The sequence below is a fragment of the Natrix helvetica genome, assembly GCF_964273705.1.
Source record: "Natrix helvetica genome assembly, chromosome: Z".
NCBI lineage: Eukaryota > Metazoa > Chordata > Lepidosauria > Squamata > Natricidae > Natrix > Natrix helvetica.
This window is the reverse complement of record NC_138554.1, coordinates 43,233,226-43,258,215: the sequence shown is the minus strand read 5'-3', so window position 1 is coordinate 43,258,215 and position 24,990 is coordinate 43,233,226. Positions and strand designations below refer to the sequence as shown.

Below are 24,990 nucleotides of genomic sequence, written 5' to 3'. Positions count from 1 at the left end.
ATAAATAAATAAATCACATTTTTAATGTAATGATTCAGTACACATAGCATGCAAAGAGAAGGAGAAGGCTGCCTCAATATATTGAAACACAAACCAACCAAACTCATTTTAGCTTAGTCCAGTGTGTGGAGTGAATTTAGTCATTATGTATCTTGGTAAGTATTTTATTTGTCAGGTGTGTGTTTGTATGTGCATTCATGCATACATTTCATGCTACTTTAAGTTGGGGGGGGAGCAGGAAGTAATGCATTCCTCTTTTTTGATTGGGTGGGTGTTCTGACATCCAAATAATCTCTCTCCTGATTTGCTATATTTTCAATGAAAAATAAACCCTATATTCTCAGATGAGTTTTAATGCCAACTTTTGATTTCAGTTACACTACAGTGTAATGTTTTTTTTGGGGGGGGGGTAATTTTTATAGTTAGATTTAAGAGGCAGAAGTGGAAGAGGGATCTGAGAGAGAAGAGTTTAAAAATATGAAGAACTTTTTAATGAGGGGTGGACCCTAATTCTATCATCTTCTCTCCCATCTCATCAAAGGCAGGAATTTTGATGGGCTACTTCTGCTTGAGATTAAATTTACTATTAAGTGGGATTAAAATATTGACTTCTGGTTTCTGGGGAATTGATCTGTTAAGAACAGCTTACTTTTTTTGGTTTGGAGATATTTCTTGTTTGACAATTAAAGGGGTGGGGCAAGTCAGTGTGTTGGTAATTGGGAAGGATAGTCTCCCACCTACCCCCAAAATAGATGGTAGAAAAGAAAAGAAATGATTTTATTTCATTAAATGAATGTGACTCTTCTCAAACAATATCTAAGTTAAAAAATCCAAAATCCACACCTACGAAATCTCTATATTAGCCAGAATAACACAAGAATATATAATCTCTTTTCTATGAAAAAAAGCAGAGACTGTAAATATGTACTATTTTTGCAGGATTGAATTTGGCAGAACTTAATGCTGTCAGATAGATCCAGCTGAAAAATGTAAATTTTGCAAATTGCCTTCCAGTTTTCAGGTTTATGATCTGTTCTAAAACCTAAAATAATAGTTTTTGTAGTGTTTTCTACCTTTTGTTACAGTGTCGCAGAAATGTGGTTTCTATGTTGATTGAAATTATATCCAGCTTCTTTTTCAAAACTCAGAATAGCTTTAGGTGGCCAAAACTAGCTGAATTCAAGGGTTCTAACTTAACATTGTTCAGGCATTTTGAGGATTTGTTCATTTTAAAAATGAACTTTAAAGGGCTTTAAATTGCCCATCAATCTGGGCCGTCAAGAGGAAATATCTAAATTTAGAATTTCTTCTCCTTGGACAAATGAATTGCATTTCTCATTTAATGAATCATGTCTAAATGAGTAGGTATAGATATATATCAATATATGCAATGTTGTCCAACCATTTCTAATTGAGGGGATACATTTCTTATTTTGTTATTATTTTCAAGGATATTAACCTCAAATGAAACGCTAACCTGTTTTTTCTTTTCCAAGTACAGGTAATCCTCGACTTATAACCATAACCGAGCCCAAAATTTCTGTTGCTGAGCAAGATAGTTGTTAAGTGAATTTTGCCCCATTTTACAACCTTCCTTACCACAGGTGTTAAGTGAATCACTGCGGTTGTTAAGTTAGTAATACGGTTGTTGAGTGAATGTAGCTTACCGCATTGATTTTGCTTGTCAGAAGGTTGCAAAAGGTGATCATATGACCATGGGACACTGCAATTTTCACAAATATGAACCAATTGCAAACATTCAAATTTTGCACAACAGAGATGCTGCAACAGTTATAAGTGTGAAAAAAATCATATCACTTTTTTCAATGCTGTTGTAACTTCAGTCACTAATTAAACTGCTGTAAATTGAGGACTACCTGTAATTTTATATGTAGTGTTACGGGTAGTCCTTAACTTATGCCCGCAATTGAGCCCAAAATTTCTGTTCCTAATGGGATGGTTGTTAAGTGAGTTTTGTCCCATTTTGCAACTTTTCCAACCACAGATGTTAAGTGAATCACTGCAGTTGTTAAGTTAGTCACACTAACTTCCCCATTGACCTGTTTGTCAGAAGGTTGCAAAAGATAATCAAATGATTCTGAGACATTGCAACCATTATAAATATGAATCAATTGAATTAAGCATCTGAATTTTGATCATGTAACCACAGGGATGCTGCAGTGGTCATAAGTATGAAAAACAGTCATAAGTACCATTGTAACTTTGAATATGTGTGTGTGTGTGTGTGTGTGTGTTCTATTTGTGCTGATAAATAAATAAAAGGAGACTAGTATAGATCTATTTCAAGCTATTTACCTCTCATCAGCTAGCCATACCCTTACTGGGATTCGAACCTGGGCTGTATTACATATTAGGCAGATGTATTAGCCACTAAGCCACAGGCTCTCCTCCTTATCAGCTGAGCCAGGGAAATAGGTAGGAAATATTTGGGCATACCATACTCACAAATACATACCTATTTCCCAGGCTCAGCTGATAAGGAGGAGAGCCTGTGGCTTAGTGGCTAATACATCTGCCTAATATGTATTACAGCCCAGGTTCAAATCCCTACATACACGCATGTGTGTGTAGATGATGGATACACACATAGAGATGTATTAGATACAGATATATAGATAATTGTAAATGATAATCTATAAATCTAAAAATACGGAAGAGTTGCTAGGGCACAGGATATCTTTAAACCACTTATATAATTTTAAAAATTATAGAGTAAACTGGGACCATCAGTCTTTAGATACAAGGTAAGCATAAGTATTCTGAACATCATGGAGATCATGTTAAAAAAATGTCTGTAGAAGGAATTCATTGTCTTGATGTAGGAAAGAAAAGATGAAATTTACCCTCAAAGATTTGGAATCTATGCCGTCCCAATATTGCCAAGTGGCAATTCTCAATATTTACAAAAATTCAGCAAAATCTAGAGGTCCTAGGTCCTCTAGCCCTTCTCACTTGACATATATATTGCATTTCTATCACAAACTAAACAATACACCTAGAACGTCTAGACTGGTTGAGCTGATTCCAATATTTTTAAAAATTGATATATTATAAAAGTAGTGAACCTTTGAATGTGTCATCTCACTTCTTGGTGGGCATCTCTGGAATGGTAAGATGTACCAGATTTCCCCACTTTAATATTGAAGGCATAGCTTTGTCCCCAAAAGAAAAAAATTAAATATTCACCCTTCAAGCTACATCAATGCCATTTCTGAAAGTGCCACTTTGAATTGAGGGATCTGATGGACTTCCAACCCATAGGCTCAGCCTACGTTAGAGAAGCCTTTAAAGCAAACCTGAAAGCTAGAAAAGGGAGGTGTGGCCTATCTTCTTACCTATTGTTTAGTGGAACTCCCAGGAACTAGGTGAGTTTTTCTAGCCCAGTTTATTGAATTTTAGGGTGAAAGAACTTATTGCAGTCTGAAATAGTGTAAAATGAGATGGATGTGAAGAAAAACAATCTATTTGGTTACTTTGAGATATGATGGGTGGCCTACAAATCTTACAAATCGATAAATAAATATTTGAATAAGTATTTCTAATGATGAAAATCGTTTTGTTTTTTTGTATAACTGTACAAATGGGATAAAGGGAAAATAATTGAGTGATATTAACAAATTGGTTAGCAGGAACAATACTTTTTGATTGGGGAAACACATTCATGTGAAGATGGGCTTATTGCCTTGAATTACCCAAGGGATAAAAATCTAAACATAATAAATAAATAAATGCAAGCAGTACATTTTTAATTCAAAAAAGATGTCAATTCAAAAAAGAAGTTAATCTGTAGGACATCACTTTTCACAATCAGATTGCCAATTAGATGTTTTTATTTACTATATTTCTTATCTTACAAATATCCTATTCCTAAGCATTGGAACTTTGTATGATATATTGCTATTCATGTCATCATGTCAGTATACAATTATAATTTGTATACAATCCTGTTTCATAATCAGCCACACAATGTTCAAAAGCATACATTCTTTTGTTTACTTTAAATCTTTCTAGTAATTATTGACAAAAATATTCATCTGCCACGAGTTCTTCTCTTTATTTTATTTTACATTCTCCTTGTCAAAATTCTGGTATTTTACAATAAGTAAGCCATTTTATTTGCCTATTATTTTTTGTCTATAAAATGATTCTTGTGCTTAGAGTGAAAAAGGTGTTTTGGACACAACCTTGGTTTATATCTATTTCACATTCTCAATAAGAAAAAACTAACAATGATTTTTTAAAATCCACATTAACCTTGACTTTGTTTTATCATAAATATCCATGTCACTCAATTTTCAAGTCATGTCCTTCTAACCCATAAAGCATTTTATTTCACAGCTGAACCCAGTCTTCCATGAAAACCAAACAGCAAACTGCAATTAGGTAAACTTTTCTTTTCTTTGCAGTTTGTAACACCTTATACAGGTAATCCCCAACTTACTACCATCCCATTTAGTGGCAATTCAAAGTTGCAATGACACTGAAAAAAGTGACTTATGATTGCTTATTACACTTACGATCATTGCAGCATCCAATGGCCATGTGATCAAAATACAGACACTTGGCAATTGGTATGAATTTATGACAGTTGCAGTATCTCAGGGTTATGTGATCTCCTTTTCTGAGCTTTGATAAAGTCAATGGGGAAGCCAGATTTACTTAACGATCATGTTACTAACCTAAGAACTACACTGATTCACTTATCAACTGTGGCAAGAAAGATCATAAAATGGCAAAACTCACTTAACAACTATCTTGCTTAGTTGAAAATGACAATGACAATGGAAGTGTGATCATAAATCAAGGTCTACCTATATTTAACCAGTGTCTTTTGGACACACAAGTTTTTTTGCCACTATTTAAATGGTAAGTTGTCAGGACAGGAATTGTCTGCAATAAAAACATCCTTGTAAGCAAGACATTGATTTTTATCATTGAAATTCTCCTCAGCAATGACAGTTGTAGTTTCACCCATCTTAACATGTAATTTTAACTTCATTCATATATTAACAGTTATTTTGAAATAATATGTTAATTCATAACACATAGAAATAACGTGTACTCTTGAAGATATCAGATAATTTACCTTCTTCTGAATTTTAAAATCCAGCATATTCAATTCTATTTGATCTTCTATCTTTATATTATTTGTTAATCTTAAACCCTGATAATCAGTAGTGGGTTTCAAATTTTTTTAGAACCTCTTCTGTAGGTGTGGCCTGCTTTGTGGAAGTGGCTTGCTGGCCATGTGATGGGGTGGGAGTGGCTTGGCAGTCATGTGTCTGAGTAGGCGTGGCCAACTTGTAAAATGTGGTGAAACTCACTTAACAACGCTCTTGCTTAGCAACCAAAATGTTGGCTCAGAAACTCTGGCATTTGAAGCACACAAGTCTTAAAGCTATCAAAGTTACAAGACCCTTGCACTCCTAACCCTTTAGAAAAAAACCCCCAGGGGTGTTGAAACTTGATAGCTTTAGGACTTGTGGACTTCAACTCCCAGAATTCCTCCTCCAGTCATGTTGGCTCAGGAACTCTGACATTGAAGTGTGCAAGTCTTAAAGCTGTCAAGTTACAAGACCCTTGCACCCCTAACCCTTTAGAAAAAAAACCCCTAGGGATGTTCAAACTTGTCAGCTTTAAGACCTTAAGGTTTAGATAGGACTCTTAGAGGCAGGCGGGGCAATTGGTGATCCAGCCAATCAGTGGGCTGGGCAAGCATGGGGCGGACAGGCAGGGGGAAGGAGGGAGCTGGAACCGATTCTAAACGGCACGGTAGATTTGTGGAACCTCTTCTATAGAAGAGGTTAGATCTAGCAGGAACCCACCCCTGCTGATAATGTACTCAAATATTTTAACTTGTCCATTAGTGTTCTTTTAAATGATCTTCCAGAATCAATATCAAATTACTTACAAAAGGCCTTAACTTACAAGTTTCTTTTAAATCTTTATTCCCACAATCCTCTCGTTTTATATCTCTAGTCAATATTTCAAGATAAAAATAAACAAGAGAGGAGACATTGGGTATCCATGTGTTGTTCCTTTTTGTATCTCACAGGGGTTGTTAGATCACCATTAATCACATACATCCCTGCGGCCAATCCGCTCTCACAGAGAGGGCCTTCTCCAGGTGCCGCCCACTAGGCAATGCCAGCGGGCGGCGCCGAGGAGTAGAGCCTTCTCTGTGATGGGCCCAACCCTCTGGAATGACCTCCCCCCCGACATTAGAACCACCTCGAACTTCCGCGCCTTCCGTCAAAAATTGAAGACTCACCTGTTCCGACTAGCTGGCCTGGCATGATTATAAATGTTACATCTATGAACTCCTGGTAGTATATTCTCATCTGGTTATTTTAAGGGTATTGTTTTAGTTTTAATTGTTTTTAGGGCTTTTAGCCTCATATTTATTCTTTTGTACAGGACTCTTAATTTTAACCTCCTCCACATACATACATATATTTATAGCTCTATTTATATTTGTATTTTATCTGTGATTTATTGTGGACTGTACACCGCCCCGAGTCCCTTTTTGGGAGAGGGGGCGGTTTAGAAATGTGAAAAAAAAAAGAAGAAGAAAGAAGAACAAGTTTTGGGGTCTTCTGGCAGTGTGGGCAGGTGCCATGTCCTGCTGGAAAATGAAGTCAGCATCCCCATGAAGCTCGTCTGCGGAAGAAAGCATAAAGTGCTCCAAAATCTCCTGGTAGACGGCTGCATTAACCCTGGACTTAATGAAGCACAGTGTACCAATACCAGCAGATGACCAGTGGAAACTTCATACTGGACTTCAAGCATCTTGCAGTGTGTGCCTCTCCATTCTTCCTCCATACTCTGGGTCTTTGGTTTCCAAATGAGATTCAAAAGTTGCTCTCATCAGAAAAGAGGACTTTGGACCACTAAGCAACAGACCAGGTCTATTTTTCTTTAGCCCAGGTAAGACGCTTCTGATGTTGTTTGTTGTTTAGGAGCGGCTTGACAAGAGAAATACGACATTTGAAGCCCATGTCCAGGATCGGTCTATATGGTGGCTCTTGATGCACTGACTCCACCCTCAGTCCACTCCTTGTGAAAGTCCCCAATACTTTTGAATGGCCTTTTCCTGACAATCCTCTCCAGGGTGTGGTCATCCCTGCTGCTTGTGCACCTTTTTCTTCCACACTTTTCCCTTCCACATAACTTTCTATTAATGTGCTTTGATTCAGCACTTTGGGAACATCCAACGTCTTTTGCAATTACCTTTTGAGGCTTTCCCTCCTTATGCAGGGTGTCAATGATAGTTTTCTGCACAACTGTCAGGTCAGCAGTCTTTCCCATGATTGTGATTCCTACTGAACCAGACTGAGAGACCATTTAAAGGCTCAGGAATCCTTTGCAGGTGTTATGGCTAATTAGCTGATTAGAGTGGAACACTTTGAGCCTAGAATATTCCACCTTTTCACAATATTCTAATTTTCTGAGTTTGTGGATTTGGGGTTTTCATGAGCTGTAAGCCATAATCATCACAATTATGACAAATCACGGCTTGAACTATCTTGCTTTACATGTAATGAGTCTATCTCATATATTAGTTTCACCTTTTAAGTTGCATTACTGGAATAAATAAACTTTTGCACGATATTCTAATTTTTTGAGTTTTACCTGTATAAAGGATGCTTATTAATTTCCTAATCATACCTTTTGCCCTACTTAATGCTTTGTGCTACATGTACATACATACATGTACTTCTTCAAGAAAAGGTATTTAATATTAGCTTAAATTGCTGAACCACATGTGTGTCTCTGAGTTTTCATTTGACAACTCGGGAATATAAGAATTTTCTGACAATATACAAGTTAGTCATCTATGGGGAAATGCTATTTTTAGTATAATGCATATACCTACATTTACCTACGCTGCCCCGAGTCCCTTTGTGGAGAGGGAGCGGCTAACAAGTCTAATAAATACTACTAATACTAAATTTTACATCATTTGCCATATAGGGAAAGGAAGGTTATCTGTGACAATCATTAAGTCTTTAAAAATAATGAACAGAAAATAACACTTGTTATATTCACTTTATGTTTCAGCCCCCTCTTTACCCTATTCAAGATGCTCCTGTATTTCAATAGATTAAAAGGAAAAAGACAATGAATCATGATGGGTTGGTTCAAATACATATATATGGTGTGTGTGTGTGTGCATGTGCGTGTGTATATGTGTGTGTGTGTGTGTGTGTTGTATTTGTGCTGTTAAATAAATAAATTTATTTATTTATTTATTTATTTATTTATTTAATTTGACTTCTTAGTCGCCCCCTCTCCGCCCAGGGACTCGGGGCGACGTACAATAGCAATGGTCACAACAATATAATATAATATGGAGGAGGTGGAAAATAAATAAATAAATTACAGTACTTTAAGACAATTAAAACCCCAATGACAGTTAAAATTTAAAAATTAAAATTAAAATTAACAATTAAAAATGCCCAAGAGGTGGAGAAGCTCTAAATTTAAGCCAGGCCGGCTAGTCGGAACAGGTGGGTCTTAAGTTTAATACGGAAGGAGCGGAGGTCAGTTGTTGTCCTAATGTCTGGGGGAGGTCATTCCAAAGGGTAGGGCCCATCACAGAGAAGGCCCTACTCCTGGGCGCCGCCCTCTGACACTCTCTGGAGGACGGCACCCGGAGAAGTCCCTCTCTGTGCGAGCAAATAGGTCGCAGGGATGTGTGGGGCAGGACGCGATCCCGCAGGTAACTAGGCCCTGTGCCATGGAGCGCTTTAAAGATGGTGACTAACACCTTGAAGCGCACCCGGTAGGCTACAGGAAGCCAGTGCAGCTCGCGCAGGAGAGGTGTTATATGGGAGAACCTCGTTCTCCCCATAATTACCCGCACGGCTGCATTCTGGACCAACTGCAATCTCCGGGCGCACCTCAAGGGGAGCCCCATGTAGAGAGCATTGCAGTAGTCCAGGCGGGACGTCACCAGCGTGTGAGTGACTGTGCGCAGGGCATCCCGGTCCAAAAGGGGTCGCAATTGGCGCACCAGGCGAACCTGGTGGAACGCCCCCCTCGCCACGGCTGCCACATGGTCATCCATAGCCTGCCGGGCATCTAGGAGGACGCTCAAATTGCGCGCCCGTTCCACCGGGGCTAATTGCTCGTCCCCGATGGCCAGAGATGGGATGTACTGGTTGAACCGGGAGGCCGGGAGCCACAGCCACTCTGTCTTGGAGGGGTTGAGCCTGAGCCTGTTGTCCCCCATCCAGACCCGCACGGCTTCCAGACACCGGGACATCACTTCGACGGCCTCGTTGGGGTGGTTTGGGGTGGAAATGTACAGCTGCGTGTCGTCAGCGTACAGATGATATCCCACCCCAAAACCACGAATGATCTCGCCCAGCGGCTTCATATATGTGTTGAACAGGAGAGGCGAGAGGACCGACCCCTGTGGGACCCCACAAGTAAGGGGCCTCGGGGTCGACCTCTGCTCCCCTGCCAACACGCATTGCGTCCGGCCAGAGAGGTAGGAGCGGAACCACCGCAACACGGTGCCTCCTACCCCCAACCCCTCCAGACGGCGCAATAGGATACCATGGTCGATGGTATCGAAAGCCACCGAGAGGTCTAATAGGACAAGGATAGAGGAGCAACCCCTATCCTTTGCCCTCCAGAGATCATCCACCAACGCGGCCAAGGCCGTCTCCGTGCTGTGGCCGGGTCGGAAGCCGGAGTGGCGCGGGTCTAGATAATCAGATTCCTCTAGGTGACGCGGGAACTGCTGAGCCACCACACTCTCAACAACCTTCGCTAAGAAAGGAAGTTTGGAGACAGGACAATAATTTGCTAGCTCCTTTGGGTCCAGAGAAGGCTTCTTGAGCAGGGGCCTCACCACCGCCTCTTTCAAGGTGGCTGGTAAAAGGCCCTCACTCACCGAAACGTTCACCAGTCCCAGTAGCCAGCCTCGTGAACCCTCCCAGGAAGCCAGTACAAGCCAGGAGGGACATGGGTCCAGTAAACATGTGGTGGCTCGCAGTCGCCCGCGCAACCTGTCCAAATCTTCGGTGACAACAGGGTCAAACTCCTCCCAGCGTGGTCTCTCAAGACTCGCCTCGGACGCCCCCCCTGGAGCACTGAAGGGGGTCCATTCCCTCCGGATCTGATCGATTTTATCCTGCAGGTATTCCCCGAATTCCTATGCCCTGCCCTGCAATGGGGGATCCCGCTGCCCCTGTGACAGAAGGGAGCGGGTCACCCGAAACAGGGCGGCAGGGCAGTTCTCTGCGGACGCAATAAGGGTGGCACAATATCGGCGTTTGGCCACTCTTATTGCCACAAGGTAGGTCCTTAAGTAGGCTCTTACCTGTGTTCGGTCAGATTCGGAGCGGGAGGATCTCCACTTGCTCTCTAGGCATCTCCTGTGGCGTTTCATCGCCCTTAGCTCCCCGTTAAACCAGGGAGCCCGGGTCGATCGTTGCCATCGGAGAGGCCGCAAAGGCGCAACCCGGTCTAAGGCTCCGGCAGCCGCATTATTCCATGCAGCTACCAGGTCCTCTGCCCGGGAGCGGGACAGGTCTGCAGGAGGTGGCCCAAGCTCCGCCTGGAACCTATCTGGTTCCATCAGACGCCTGGGGCAGAACCATCTAGGACAATCCGGCTCCGCCTCCCCGCAGCGGGGGGTAGTGCCAGGGAAGTCCAGCTGGAGAAGTGAGTGATCTGACCATGACAGGGCCGTGATGGCTAAATCCCCTATTGCCAGATCACTCGACCACTGGTCGGAGACAAACACAAGGTCCAGTGTGTGGCCTCTCTCATGTGTGGGGTCCCGAATTACTTGAGTCAGATCCATGGCTGTCATGGAAGCCATGAATTCCCGAGCTACCTCGGAAGCTTCTCCCATCGACGGCAGGTTGAAATCCCCCATCACTAATAGCTTGGGGGTTTCAACCGCCATCTCAGCGATCCGCTCGAGGAGTCCGGGCAGGGCCGTTGATGTATGGCGGGGAGCCAAGTATACTATCAACAGGCCCAACTGTCTCCCTGGGCCCCATCTCACGCCCAGAGACTCACACCCAGATATCTGCGACACAGTGAATTCTTTCGGTGCCAAATCTTCCCGAATAATTATCGCTACCCATCCACCCCTACCCTGGGCCCGTGGCTGGTGGAATACACGGTAACCTGGAGGGCACATTTCCCCGAGGGGCAACCCTCCCTCCGGTCCCAACCAGGTTTCCGTTATTCCTGCGAGGTCCGGCTCCCCCTCTGTGATCAAGTCACTGATGAGGGGGGCCTTGTTAACCACGGACCTCGCGTTACACAGCATCAGCCTAAGGCCCAGGCTCTGCCGATCCTGTCCACCTAGGCTGCGGGGGTTGGTGCACGTGACCGGGCGTGTCCAGCAGCCGCGGTCTCCCAACCGACTACACGTTCTTCTAATGTCCTCGCGCCTGCCCGCGAGACTAGTATAGGGAGACTAGTATAGTCTAGGGAGACTAGTATAGTCTAGGGAAACTAGTATAGATTTTTTCAAGCTATTTAGCTCTCATCAGCTAGCCATACCCTTACTGGGATTTGAACACGAATACATACCTATTTCCCTGGCTTAGCTGATAAGGAGGAATGCCTGTGGCTTAGTGGCTAATACAACTGCCTAATATGTAATACAGCCCTGATTCGAATCCCAGTAAGGGTATGGCTAGCTGATGAGAGCTAAATAGCTTGAAATAGATCTATACTAGTCTCCCTTTATTTATTTATCAGCACAAATACAACACAAATATAAAAAGTCAACATTAAAAATAAAAATATGGTTTTCTGCCTGGATGGTCTTCTGTAATGAGCCGAACGACAGAAAGAGGGAGTAGTGAGCTCCCTCCCATATTTGGGCATACCAGGGGTTGTAACACACACACACACACACACACACACACACACACACACACACACACACACACACACACACACACACATATATATATATATATATATATATATATATATATATATATATATATATGTTTTCGTAGATTTTCACGGGTACAGGTATGCAGCTCTTGGCATATTCGGGTCTTTTCCCGTGTAAGATTGAGAGTATCTTGCTGATGTATATATATGCAGATCTTGGCATATTCAGGTCGCTTCCTGTGTAAGTTTGAGAGTATCTTGGTGACGTTTCAATGAGATCCCACTCGCCATCTTCAGGCTGGTGCCTTTGGCTTCATGCTTGTGCAAGCAAAACGTAATTGGAGCTGCCGTCTTTCTATAAATATTGGTAGGGGTGTGTGGAGTGCTTGCTTTGTTGCTGTAAACGGGTTGGTTGGATGTGTTGTTATATCTTGATTAGTTGATGGAGTTGTATGTATGCAGATTAGTCGGCTATTTTGTAACATCCTGTGTGGCTGAGGTACTAGCTGTGTGCCCATTAGTCTTTTGATGCCGTTGTCCTGTTCTGTGTCTCGGTACTTGGGGGGTTGTCTCCTTTTGGATTAGGTTGTTAATTGTGTTTCTTTGGAGAATATATATATATGTGTGTGTGTGTGTGTGTGTGTGTGTATGTATGTATATGTATATGTATATGTATATATATGCAGATCTTGGCATATTCAGGTTGCTTCCTGTGTAAGTTTGAGAGTATCTTGGTGACGTTTCGATGAGATCCCAATCGCCATCTTCAGGCTGGTGCCTTCGGCTTCGTGCTTGTGCGAACAAAGCGTGATCGGAGCTGCCGTCCTTCTATAAATATTGATGGGGGGGTGTGGAGTGCTGGTTTTGTTGCTGTAAGCGGGTTGGTTGTCTTTGTTGTTACATCTTGATTAGTTGATGGAGTTGATGTATGCAGATTAGTCAGCTGTTTCGTAGCATCCTGACTGGCTGAGATACTAGCTGTGTGCCCATTAGTCTTTTGTGTTGTAACGACCTGGCTAATGGGCTGTGTGATGACATCCTGAGCTCTAGTGTAGTGATATCCTGAGTCTATGAAAAATCTATGAAAACAAATATATATGTATGTATGTATGTATGTTTGTATGTATGCATGTTTGTATGTATATATATACATATACATACATACACACACACACACACCACACACACACACACACACACACACAGACAGACAGACAGACAGACAGACAGACAGACAGACATACATACATACATACATACATACATATATATATATATATATATATATACATACATATATATATTCCTTTGAGAACTGTAACAAGTGTGTCTCGTGCCAGGTTGCTGACAGTCCTTTTTGCACAATCAGAATGCCTTCTTTAAGTTTCTCCTCACCCCTCAGTTATATTAGTATATATGTGGATGTATGGTAAAAGATTGCTAACAAATTGTACCCAGCGTGGCAACCATAATCCATTTTATTAGCACCAATATTGCAGAATGTGTTTCAAAAGGTTGATAGCTAAGTTTGATACTTGCTATACAATGATCTAATAAGAAATTATTTTGCATAGGTCCCATCCAAGTTGATCGGAACTGTTCAGACAGGAGTTATTTTAATTATGCAGAAAAACTTTTGTAAGCAAGCACCACATTATTCAATGTCTGTGTATGTGTGATTTGGATTCTCCATTCTCAAATATCAAACAATTTGCCCTGGGAATAAACTTTTCATGCCATCTGACGTTTTGTCCATCTGTCTTGAGGGGTTTTCTCTCTCCCTTTCTCCTCTTCTCACTTTCTCTGAAAATAGTAGCAGCGTCTATTTCTGAACCGGAAATGTGGCAGAAGGGGAACGAAAGAGGGAGGGAGGAGCAATAGGGAAATGGTAAGGTAGAGAATCTGCTTAAGGTCAGAGGGGGTGAAAAAGAAACAGAGCTGTTCTTACATCTGTCGCAGTCAATTCAACAGTTCTTCATGAAAGAAAATATAGAACTTGTTCTATTCTGTTTGAGCTGCCCTGTTGGAATTAGGCGAACCAATTGTGAATGGTTGGAAATTGTCCTTTGGGAAGTAAATAAACCTTCTTAGGGCTAAATGCAGCCATCAAAGAAGCTGGAGGGTGTATTGTACATTCACGACCACCAGCAAGAACAGATGGGAAGCAAAGGATTATTTTGATTCAGGATGAAAATTTATCTCTTTTCTTTCCTCTTCCTTTCTTTCTTTGGAAGAAATACTTCTAACACAGTGATGGAGAATTTATGACACATGTGTCAAAAGTGACATGCCACAATGTTTTGGATGACTCATCAGCATTCAACAATACCTGACAACAAATACACTTGAAAATACACTTTGGAGGCTATGGAAGCTATACAAGAATTGGTGTGTTCCTGCATGACCTCCAGGGTCTTCAAAAATCACATGAGAATAGAGCATTTTTGGGTGGTTTGCAGAGCATGTAGGGGCTAAAGAAAAGCATTCTCCAAAACTTTTTCAAGAATAAAGACCTTGTATGACCCAGAGCAGCCTTTGATAGACCATGGGAGCCAGTTGCACTTTGGACAGCAACACAAAGTAGCATTTTTGAGGGTCAGTAGTAGTGCTAGGGCTGAAGTTTGAGGCCCAGGATACTTCTCAAGCTTAGTATCAACATTGCTGCCACTACTGTTCAATGTGGCTTAAATGTGGAAGGAGATAAATAATTGTTTCTCTTTGGTTTGGAAAGGAGGGTTAGCTGAGGGTGGGTGACATGCCGCAAAGTCAAGTTAGACATTTGCTTAATTTTTGATATGCCAATCAATCAATGAAAGATTAATTTTATATTTAAGCATTGAACCATAAACATTTCTATGTTCAATAATGTTGTTGTTGTTGAATGATGAGACAAGATATTTTGTTTATAAGCCAGCTTGCGACAGAATCTAATATTCATTAGGATGAAAGGAAGTGATTGGTCCAAAATCACCCATCTAGTTTCCATGATCCAGGGAGGACTAAAGCTAGGTCTCCCCACTTCTAGTCAAGCTCTTTAATCACTATGTCATACTTATTTTCTTATGTTTATTGGAGTATATCTGAATGAGTATTAATAAATACTTGATTGATTGATTGATCCAAATTATATCCCACCTTTCTACAGTAGCCTTTTTCATGCCAAAGATCCTCCTAAGCCCTCCTTCATATGTGTTCTGATCTGGTCAGCTTTTTCCAACATAGACACAAAGATATAAATCAGAAGAAACATCGATACTAAGTAATAAGAAACTCTAAAATGCAAAGTTATTCAACATTGCGCGTGTGTGCGTGTGCGCGCGCATGTGTGTGTGTGCGTGTGTGTGTGTAATATGTAAACAATATGTAGACTACCTGTGGGTACATAGTTGGAAAGTAAGAATTTGGTGGGAATGCATATTACATTAATTACTTTGCACAATTAAGATTTCAAATGCAATAGGGCCAAGCAAGGATTGTATCATTTTGTAATTACTTTCTAATAATAAGTAATACACAAAGAAAACTGAAGTGTGAAAGTTTGTCATAACCTTTTCTTAAAAATTGTGCCTTACTTGACCACAGGCATGTCTCAGCATACAAGCAGAGAACAAACTGAGTTTGTGGAAAATATGTAAAGTGATAGCCTACCTTTCTTTTTTCTCTTCCCCAATCCTTCTTTCTACCTCATCAATTAGGAGGATGTTTCCATTTCTGAGTTTCAACATCACCGGGCTGGATCCTGTGGCTCATTATAGCATCCATGTGAATGTTGGGTTAGTGGATCAGCACCACTGGCGATACCAAGGAGGGAAATGGGTTCAGTGCGGCAAGGCCGAGGGAAACATGCCAGGTATAACTAGAGAAATCATCTTTTTCTTCATTGTCTCTTCTCTCTCTTTCAGAGGAATAAAATTACAGTCAGGATTCTAATACAGCAAACATTTAAACAAATCTTTTAAGTGTATGTGCATGAACTACTATTCTGTTTTCTTTTCTAAAAAGAGGTAATTTACCACCTTAAATTAAATCTAGTTTGGCCCCATACTATAAAATGAATAATAAAAAATCAGCAATAAAAATATGTGCTTCCCATCCTCAGGCTTCTACCGCTATTGGACTCATCCTCCGGCATCTATAGCAGCATGAATGAGGAGAAGGTCCATGATAGTTTAAGCTTCTAGATAACATATTCGGTCCAATCCAAGATAATAAAATAATAAAAGAAATGCATGAATCTGAATGCTTTCTTCTGTGTGCATGCAGCATTTCAGATTTGGCGGGGGGATGCTTTGTAACACATGGAGGTGCTCCTGAATTCTCCAATGGCTACTCTTAATAATATTCCTTTTCCTAGGAATATGAAGTTATTATAGAGATGATCAAGCATGCTCCCAAGCACCCATTACTTTCAACATCACACAGCCCTATTTCTTACACTTATTATTTCTTCACATACAGTATTCAGGATTCGTTTTTGGTTCAATTTGGTCATGAATCTTTTATTTCATATATAGGAATTCATAGATTTAAAATATTTATCTGTTGCTTTTCTACAAAGACTTCCCAAAACATTTATGGGTAAACCTCAACATAACCATAACGAACACTGGAATTTCTGTCATATATCATGACAATCATAAATTGAGGCACCTAAGCACGACCAGCCTGATTTTATGACATTTTTGTGGCAATCGTTAAGTGAACATTACACTAATGTGGTTGTTAAATGAAATCCACTGTCTGCAAGTTGTCATTGTCACAAATTGGAAATAAATGCTGGTTTCCAGCAAAAAACACTGTAAATCAGTCATATGGCCGTAGGATACTCTAAACAGCCATAAATGTGGGCCAGTTTTTGAACATCCCAAAAGCGATCATGTGACTGTGTCTGCATGTTTGTGTGTGGGAAGGCATTGGAACTTTGAATCCAGGTTATAAGTACCTTTTGGGGGTCTGCTGTAACTTTAAATAGGTGCTAAGCAATGGGTCATAAGTTGAGGCCTACTGTATCCTACCATTGGGCATTAATAAATAACAATGAAATGAACCTGATGATGATGTCAGGAATGCACAGAGGTATTACACCAGTGGTCCCCAACCTTTCCTGCTTGGTGGACCATCAGGAAGGGGCAGGGGATGGTTCTCTATGAGGGGCAAACGCATGCAGGGGCGCTTGAACAAATGGAGCTTCATACATTCGTCACTCATGGAAGAGGAGCTGCACGCACACACATATGCTTGTCCACTGCTTTCACAACCCGTTCTGAAAGGGCTGTGGCCCAGTAGTGGCCCGCTGCCTTAGGGATTGGGGACCCCTATATTACACCTCAGATACTAAAAAAAAAAAAACGGTTCTTCTTATTACACTCTAAAGGAATAATATTTAATTGTCCAAAATAAGTAGTCAGGAGTGCTATCCAAGTTGGAAAATAGTATTTTAGATGGACTCTAAGGATCCTCAAAGGGATCTTTAAAAAATTAAGATCCTAGATGGAAATTAGGATTTTGGAGGAAGCCCTATAAGGAAGCAGTTATTTCCTGTTTCCAATCAATGAGACTAATAACAACATCCTGATATGGCAGCCTCAAAGGCAGGTGCTAAGTATCAGTTATTATCATTTTGGGTAAACTGAAATATTAGAGCCCTCTTTTAAAAAAAGAAAGGAAAGGAAAACAATGCTAGAAACTTTGAATCTAGAAAAATATTTTAAAGAAAATTTAAATGGCCACCCAACTCACCCTCAGTGACTCTGAGCAGCTTGCAACTAAAATATTTAAAATGTTTCTTTCACCCCATAATACCTGCCCAATCAGTTAACCCCATTTTCCATCTCCTCAATGACAGAAGCTACAATTGCTCCGAATATCTCTATGGAACCATTCCATTTTTTTACTGGCTTAGAACTTACCTGGAATGCTAAGGTGGAGGAAAATGGCTTTGAGTCCTAAATGGAATCCTTATTTATATCATTGATTATTTAAAAACAGCCGTACTATTAATACTAGTCCAAATATAAAAAAATTATTTTAGCAGATAATTTGTACATAAAATCGTCACACGGGATGGATGTTGTTTAAATTTCTCAGATTCAAATTGGAAAGTGAAAAAAAAAATCCTATCATTGTTGCCATTCCACCATCCCAATTGCATTTTCAAATATTACCCCAGTTTCAAGAACCATTGCTCCATCTGCTGCCAGAGATGAGAAATGGCACTGTAGTCATTAAAAACCTGTTAACAAAATGTTAGTACATCTTTAAATTTTTTTATCCCACTTTTATCATTCTTATAAACAATTCAGGGTGGCAAAAGTACATAATTAATTCCTCTTTCTATTCATGAAGACTATTCCTATAGACAACACAAAATTTATTATATGAAATAATAAATTAAAGATGTGTCTGAGCATGCGCAAAGTGTGTTTCCACTGCTATGAAGTAAACTACTATAAACTTGTTATAAGGCCCACTGCTATAAAGTAAACTACATGACCTGATTGTTCAATGGATTTGAAATTTAGAGATTAAGAATTTAAGATAGAACAAACTAGGAGTCCCAAAATTCTTCTGCTCATCAATCAGATTGTCCATTGACCCCTAAATGTTTACTATATAGAAATAATTTATTAAATATTACTTTAGTAATATAGATAGTCCTTGACATACAATCATTCATTTGGTAACTGTTCAAAATTACAATGGCACTAGAAAAAAGTCAATTGTGACTAGTATTTTCATTTACAACTACTGCAGCATCCCAAACTTATCAAAGTTTGGATGCTTAACAGATATTTACAACAATTGCAGCCTCCTGGCATTGTTATATGACAGGGGTGTCCAAACTTGAGAACTTTAAGACTTGTGGACTTCAACTCCCAGAATTCCCTAGCCAGCCATGCTGGCTGGGGAATTCTGGGAATTGAAGTCCACAAGTCTTAAAGTTCTCAAGTTTGGACACCCCTGTTATATGATCATCATTTTGTGACTTTCTCAGTCAACTTCCAACAAGCAAAGTCAATGTGGGAAGCCAGATTCACTTAACCCCCATATTATTCAATCCAGTATAGCAGTGATTCATTTAACAGCCACGGGTCATAAAAGGTCATAAAATCAGGCACAACTCACTTAACAACTGCCTTGCTTAGCAAGTTCTGGTCCCAGTTGTAGTCCTAAGTCAAGAACTAGCTGTACTACAAATAACAATAAAGGATAACAACAACAACAATTTCATTAAAAGTAAGTAATTTTTAAAATATGAAAAACATTTTAATGTTGATATCATTAATGGAAAGCTGCATTTGACAAGCATCAACAAGAGCACTGATATATAGTTAGAAATTGGTGAATTCTAGTTATAAGTGTTCTTCTTCTTCCGGGTTTGGACTGTTCCTATTCACCACCAGCCATTGATCAATCCTTGGATAATCCCATCAACCTTGGTGGGAGTCAATATTGACCACTTTGGACATAGTTTTGCACCTTTAGGAACCATTCTTATCCTAATTGTTTGCACAGCAGGTATTAGAACTTTAACATATCTTTATTTCAAAATATAATGCTTTACCTTAAAAATTATAATCCCTGGCTATGTTGCAAGATGAGTTGGGTTTAGGGTAATTTCTGTTTATTAGAATCCCCTTGGCCCAAGAAGCTAACTACAAATGTAAAGAGAATGGCATATGTATGGGATTTCACACTCTGGGTTATCCTATTTGTAGGCAGGATCATAATTCGTAAATACAATACAATACAATACAATAGTAGAGTTGGAAGGGACCTTGGAGGTCTTCTAGTCGAACCCCCGGCCTAGGCAGGAAACCCTATACCATTTCAGACAATCCTGTAATCTATATACGCCTGTTCTTCTCACTCCACCCATATCAAAACAGCATCCACATTATATAAATGTCATACTTCCTGCTAAAAAATTGGGAACTCTCATTTCAGGCACAGACCAAGCAAAACTTAGCAAGAATAGTTGGTCTGAAGTGGCTTCAAGTGAGTTTATTTACTTAAGAGTTTAGTATGCACTTTCTCCATACTTAAAACTGCAAGATACTTACTGGAAATGCCATCCTTCTGGCAGGGAATCGGACATACATGCACCCAGATTCTCCCAACACTGGAGCTCATTGGATGCGACAGGAAATTTCCTTTGGGAAACTGAAGCTCACCAACAATAAAGGAGCATCAAACAATATCACCCAGGTAATCGGGTTCCCGAATCTGGCTTTTATCCATCCCATTAACTTTGCTATTTAAAAAATTCAGGATTGTTATTGGGGTGGAATATGTTCAGCTGTAACTCACAGATCATGTATGAATGGTGTCTTATGTATTTGGCAGATGATTGTACTGCAGTCTTTACACAAGTATCAGCCTCACCTGCATGTTACTGAGGCCAAGCAGGGCGAAGTGGACGAGGTGCATCCCTCAATCTGCACTCAAACCTTTACTTTTCCAGAGACCCAGTTCATTGCAGTTACTGCGTACCAAAATGCAGATGTAAGTTTACATGAGAAGTGGAATTGCTTCCTTTTACTCTTCATATGGCAGAAGGGCAAGAAGGTGGTGGCAAAATATTTATTTGCCTGTTTGTGGTATTTCTATCGCACTAATCCTATAAAACTTCATACACTCCTGGCTTCCCACCCCCATTTTATCTTCGTGGTATTTCTGTGAAGGATTTTAGGCGTGTACGTGGAAATGGGGTCATTTGTATCCACTTCATTTAGCAACCAGAATTGGGGCCAGCAAATTGGTCGTTGAGCAAAGCAATTGCTAAGTGAAATTGTAATAGAGCTTATGATCTTACTAAAGCTTTCCTTGCTTCAAAGCTCGTAAAAGGGAGGATGTGTTGCAAATTTACTTTCTCATCACTTTCATCACTGCAAACAATTGCTAAATGAGAAATCCACTAAATGAGGATTATTATATTGAGTGCCATGACTTAGCTAGGATTTGAACCTGGATCTCTCTGGTCAGTCTAATCTTCTAACCACCACATCACAGACTGGTTCAGGGAACTTAATAATTAAAGTAGTTCAGTTAGGGAAAGTTATTTTTAACTATCATCCTGTTAATAAATATCCTCTTGGCAAGAACACATCAGCTAATTTAGAAAAGAAAAAGACAAGAGTGTTTGCAGGCAAAGAATTAAAATTCCCTGAAGTAACACAAGGATCATCATGTCATAGCATACGATAGTTATTTATTTTTGACACCATTGTTCCCATCATTATATAGTGGATTTTGGATAATACATATAACATGGTAAAAGAAGTCCTTGAGGATTTTATCCCATTATATGTTGCCACCTATAGAGGGCAATGTTCACCTCCATTTCAAGGCCATTGAGCCAGCTCTGTCCAAAGACATTTTCATAGTCAAGTGGCCAGCATGAAGTCACAGAATGCTGTTACCTTCCCACTCAAGTAGTACCTATTTATCTACTCACATTTATATGCTTTTGAACTGCTAGGTTGGGCAGGAGTTGGGACAAAGACAGGAGCTCACCCCATCGTGTGACTCTCAGGTCTCAAAACTAACTATCAGCTTTCCAGCTGACAAGCCCAGTGCCCTAACCACTGAGCCACTGTGTCACCCCACAAGAGCCAAAATAATAGTAATTGTAATAGTAATAATAGTAATAGTAGTAGTAGTAAACTCAGGATCTTGGAAAGGATTTGATAAGTAGATACAAATGCCAAATCCAGTCTAAACATCTGGTTAACTATATGACAAACCATAATAATAATAATAATAATAATAATAATAATAATAATAATAATAATAATAATAATAATAATAATAATAATAATGCAGATGAGATGAGATAGTTAAACTCATTCCTTTTTGATATTATGATACAAATCTTATCTTATATCTCATATCATCTTATTATAATATAATTAATATTACAATACATTACTATATTACATTACATGATATTATAATGATAATAAAATTTATAGCTACTATTTTATCACTTTTTCCTTGATTTTTTTTTCTAGATCACTCAGCTGAAAATAGATCATAATCCTTTTGCTAAAGGCTTCCGTGACAATTTTGATACGTAAGTCTATTGCATTTTCTTTCGATTTCTTAATGTATTCATTAACATTTCATGACCTCTTGTATTCTATTTGACCATAACACCTTCTGCCTCCTCTAGGTGTGTTACCACTTTAATCATTGCATAGAAATGTTTAACTAACTATGCCAAACTGTAATTTGATATGGTTTCTTAATTGCACAGTAATTAGAATATAAAATGGGTTGAATTGGGGAGTTAGCAAACAAAAATAGCAGTGGATAATCTGGTATTCTCCAGAGATCTAAAGATATAGCAACCATAATCCTTGACTATTAATTTATGCTATCTGGAATATATGTGAACTGTATGTGGAGGACAGCCAACTGTCCATCCTATAGCAGGACAAACAGGTACCATGACTTGAAATATGCTTTCAATTCAATCTAGTGCCCAAGAATGATTGTCTTTCCTAACTATCTGGTGCAGATTCCTTGTCTCACGCCCATTTGCTATTTTTTTTTCTTCTTCTCTTCATTCTCCACCCTTTGCCAGGATGTATACCACAACCGAGGGAGAGCGCACAACCCCATCTCCACCCAGTGTGACCAGCTGCCAGCAGCTCCTGTCAGGCAGCCGGTTCCAGCCTTTCTTGCATGACCAGTTTCCACTGCCCCAGAGCCGCTTCTTCAATCGGGAATGTGTCCCACTCCCTCTGCCACCCAAGGATCCTCCCCACTGGTATTTTGCTTCACAACAGCCTCCCCCTGCTCCCCTGGAATATGGTGCCTATGAGGGAGACTTCCGAGGGAACAAATTTATGCCCTATGGGGTAAAGCCATTTGCTCTCCAGCCTGCCTCCCATTCCTCCTTGCCCTACTATCAGGACCACCCATTTGGTCCTCCTCCTGCATGGAGTTCGCCACCTCAGTACCACCATCCCAAGCCCAATCCAGGGGCCCTGAGCTGGTTCCGGCCCATGCGGGATTTGCAGGCCTTGCCTGCTGGAGAGGAGAAAGGGAAGGACAATGAGGGCTGGGCTGAACCAGGCTCGGTGAAGTCTGCAGATTCTTCAGACTCTGGCTTATACGAAGCTGAGTGTAAGCGTCGCAGAGTGTCTCCATATGTCTCAAGTGCTGAAAGCTCCCCACCTCTCCGCAATGGGGAGCTCTATGACAAAGAAGGTGGTGGGGACAGTGGTTATTATGGGTTCTATGGCAACTAAGAGAAGTCAGAGAGATGTAATAGCAAAAGATCGGGGGGGGGGGGGGTTTCTGCAGAGGTAAGCTCATGTCAGAGGTTCCCTGTAAGATGCATCTCTTTGTGGGGAATAGTCCACTCCTCCATGGGCAGTGCCAAAAGTATCGCTAAATCATAGAATGAGGTTCTTTGTAATCACACTTCTTTATTCTACAGTTTCCAGGTGGTAGTCTTCTGGTGTTAAACATGCATTCATTGCGACATTTGTGGAACTAAGTGATGCAAGCTTTCATGGTGAGCCCAGATCTTGGCTCTTGGATTCCCTTATATTCATGTATAAGAGCTTTTGCTTGTGTGTGGCAAATGACAAGGACAGACATACTCCAGTAGAAATGCATCAACGCAACACATCTGCAGGTTCTCTTCACATACTGTAGCTATTTTCAATTTTGCTTCCAAGCTCTGCCATTCCTGCATATTGTTGAGCAATGAGAAACAATTTTATCTTCTTAAATGCATTGAAATGTTTAGCAAATATTAATATGTGAAATTCAACATGGAGAGATCTGATAAACTCACACATGTGCACAAATACTTCTTAATTCTGAAGTGCATGCCATAATGCTACACATCAGCTTGCTGGTTTCAGTTGTTCTGATCTACTAGAGATTGGAGCAGCAAAGTAGGTCTCAATGTAAATATCACCTGCTGAATTGGAAACCATGAGCATAACCAAGCTATGCATCTGTCTGATGATGCAATCTCTCTGCAGCGCTTTGCTTTAAAAGAGATATGCATTTTGTGCCTTTGAATGAGTACAAACAGACCTCTTCTGTTCTTGCACAGCTAGTAACATATCAATGTCTTTATCATAACCAAATTTAGGACAATGTAATTACACTCCAGTCTCTACCTATCTATCCATCTTAAAATCCCCACAATCCATTAACATATCATTGGGATTATTGTGGATAGAAAAACTGATTTAAAATTATGGCAAGCAATTTGGAATTTGGAAAAAATGTTTTTGGTACAAAACAAAAATGTACTATTTCTGCATTTTATTTCAATTCTGCATGCTTGCTTTCAAAACCAAGGTTCTTTTGGTCCAACCCACCCAGGGATTGGTAACTTCAAGTATCTTTTTGACAGAGCTCAGCAAATACATCTGATCACATACAGATGTGCTGTGTTCTCATTGCTTTGCGTTCACTTGGATGGGTGCTTGAATTAAAGAAGTCAGCCATTTATGCAATGTAAGAAAGGAGGAAATGTATTCCCCCGCCCCAAACAGAGGATGGTATAGATTCACAAATTCATATAGACACAAATTTGCCAACCAATACAAATAGAAGCAATATATCATATTATAGTGGGGAAAACTTTGACCAGTACATCTGTGGGTCCATCTGCTATATACAAAGATTTTGTTATTGTTTGGCAATTTTAATACCCTTGTTATCCCTTTGACAATTTAAAAAAAAGTCTTTTAACTAGAGTTTAGTTGTACTTCCTTTCAAACAGAAGAGGATAAGATTGCAGTAACAGCCTACATATGCAAAAACCATAGGTTACAGTAATAATTTCCTCATTGTTGTCATGGAACACTATCTCTCTAATTATGAACTAGAAATAACAAAACTTGTTTTGTGGCAAAACCAACCAACCAACCAACCAACCAACCAACCAACCAACCCTAAATCAAGAGTAGCTGAACCTGAGAGATGGGTCTTTGTGCATAAGCTTATTCCACTTAATAATTCACTGTATCGACTCTTTAGTCATGCAAAGAAATCAGAAATTTAGCCAGTTCTGGGATTCATAACTCAGCTGTAGGACAAAACCTAAACAGGTATGCA

The 24,990-nt window shown here is 40.1% G+C and overlaps 1 protein-coding gene across 1 annotated transcript in view; it reads left to right on the top strand.

The window, feature by feature from the left end:
• The window catches only part of TBX21 (T-box transcription factor 21), a 55,143-nt gene extending 31,848 nt beyond the window's left edge, over window positions 1–23,295 (top strand). The window contains exons 2-6 of the mRNA XM_081969732.1: window positions 15,594–15,748; window positions 19,985–20,106; window positions 20,245–20,403; window positions 21,912–21,973; window positions 22,487–23,295. Coding sequence (XP_081825858.1) covers window positions 15,594–15,748; window positions 19,985–20,106; window positions 20,245–20,403; window positions 21,912–21,973; window positions 22,487–23,156 — 1,168 coding nt within the window. The 3' untranslated portion in view covers window positions 23,157–23,295. The remainder of the gene's footprint in view (window positions 1–15,593; window positions 15,749–19,984; window positions 20,107–20,244; window positions 20,404–21,911; window positions 21,974–22,486) is intronic.
• The last annotated feature ends 1,695 nt before the right edge of the window (window positions 23,296–24,990 follow it).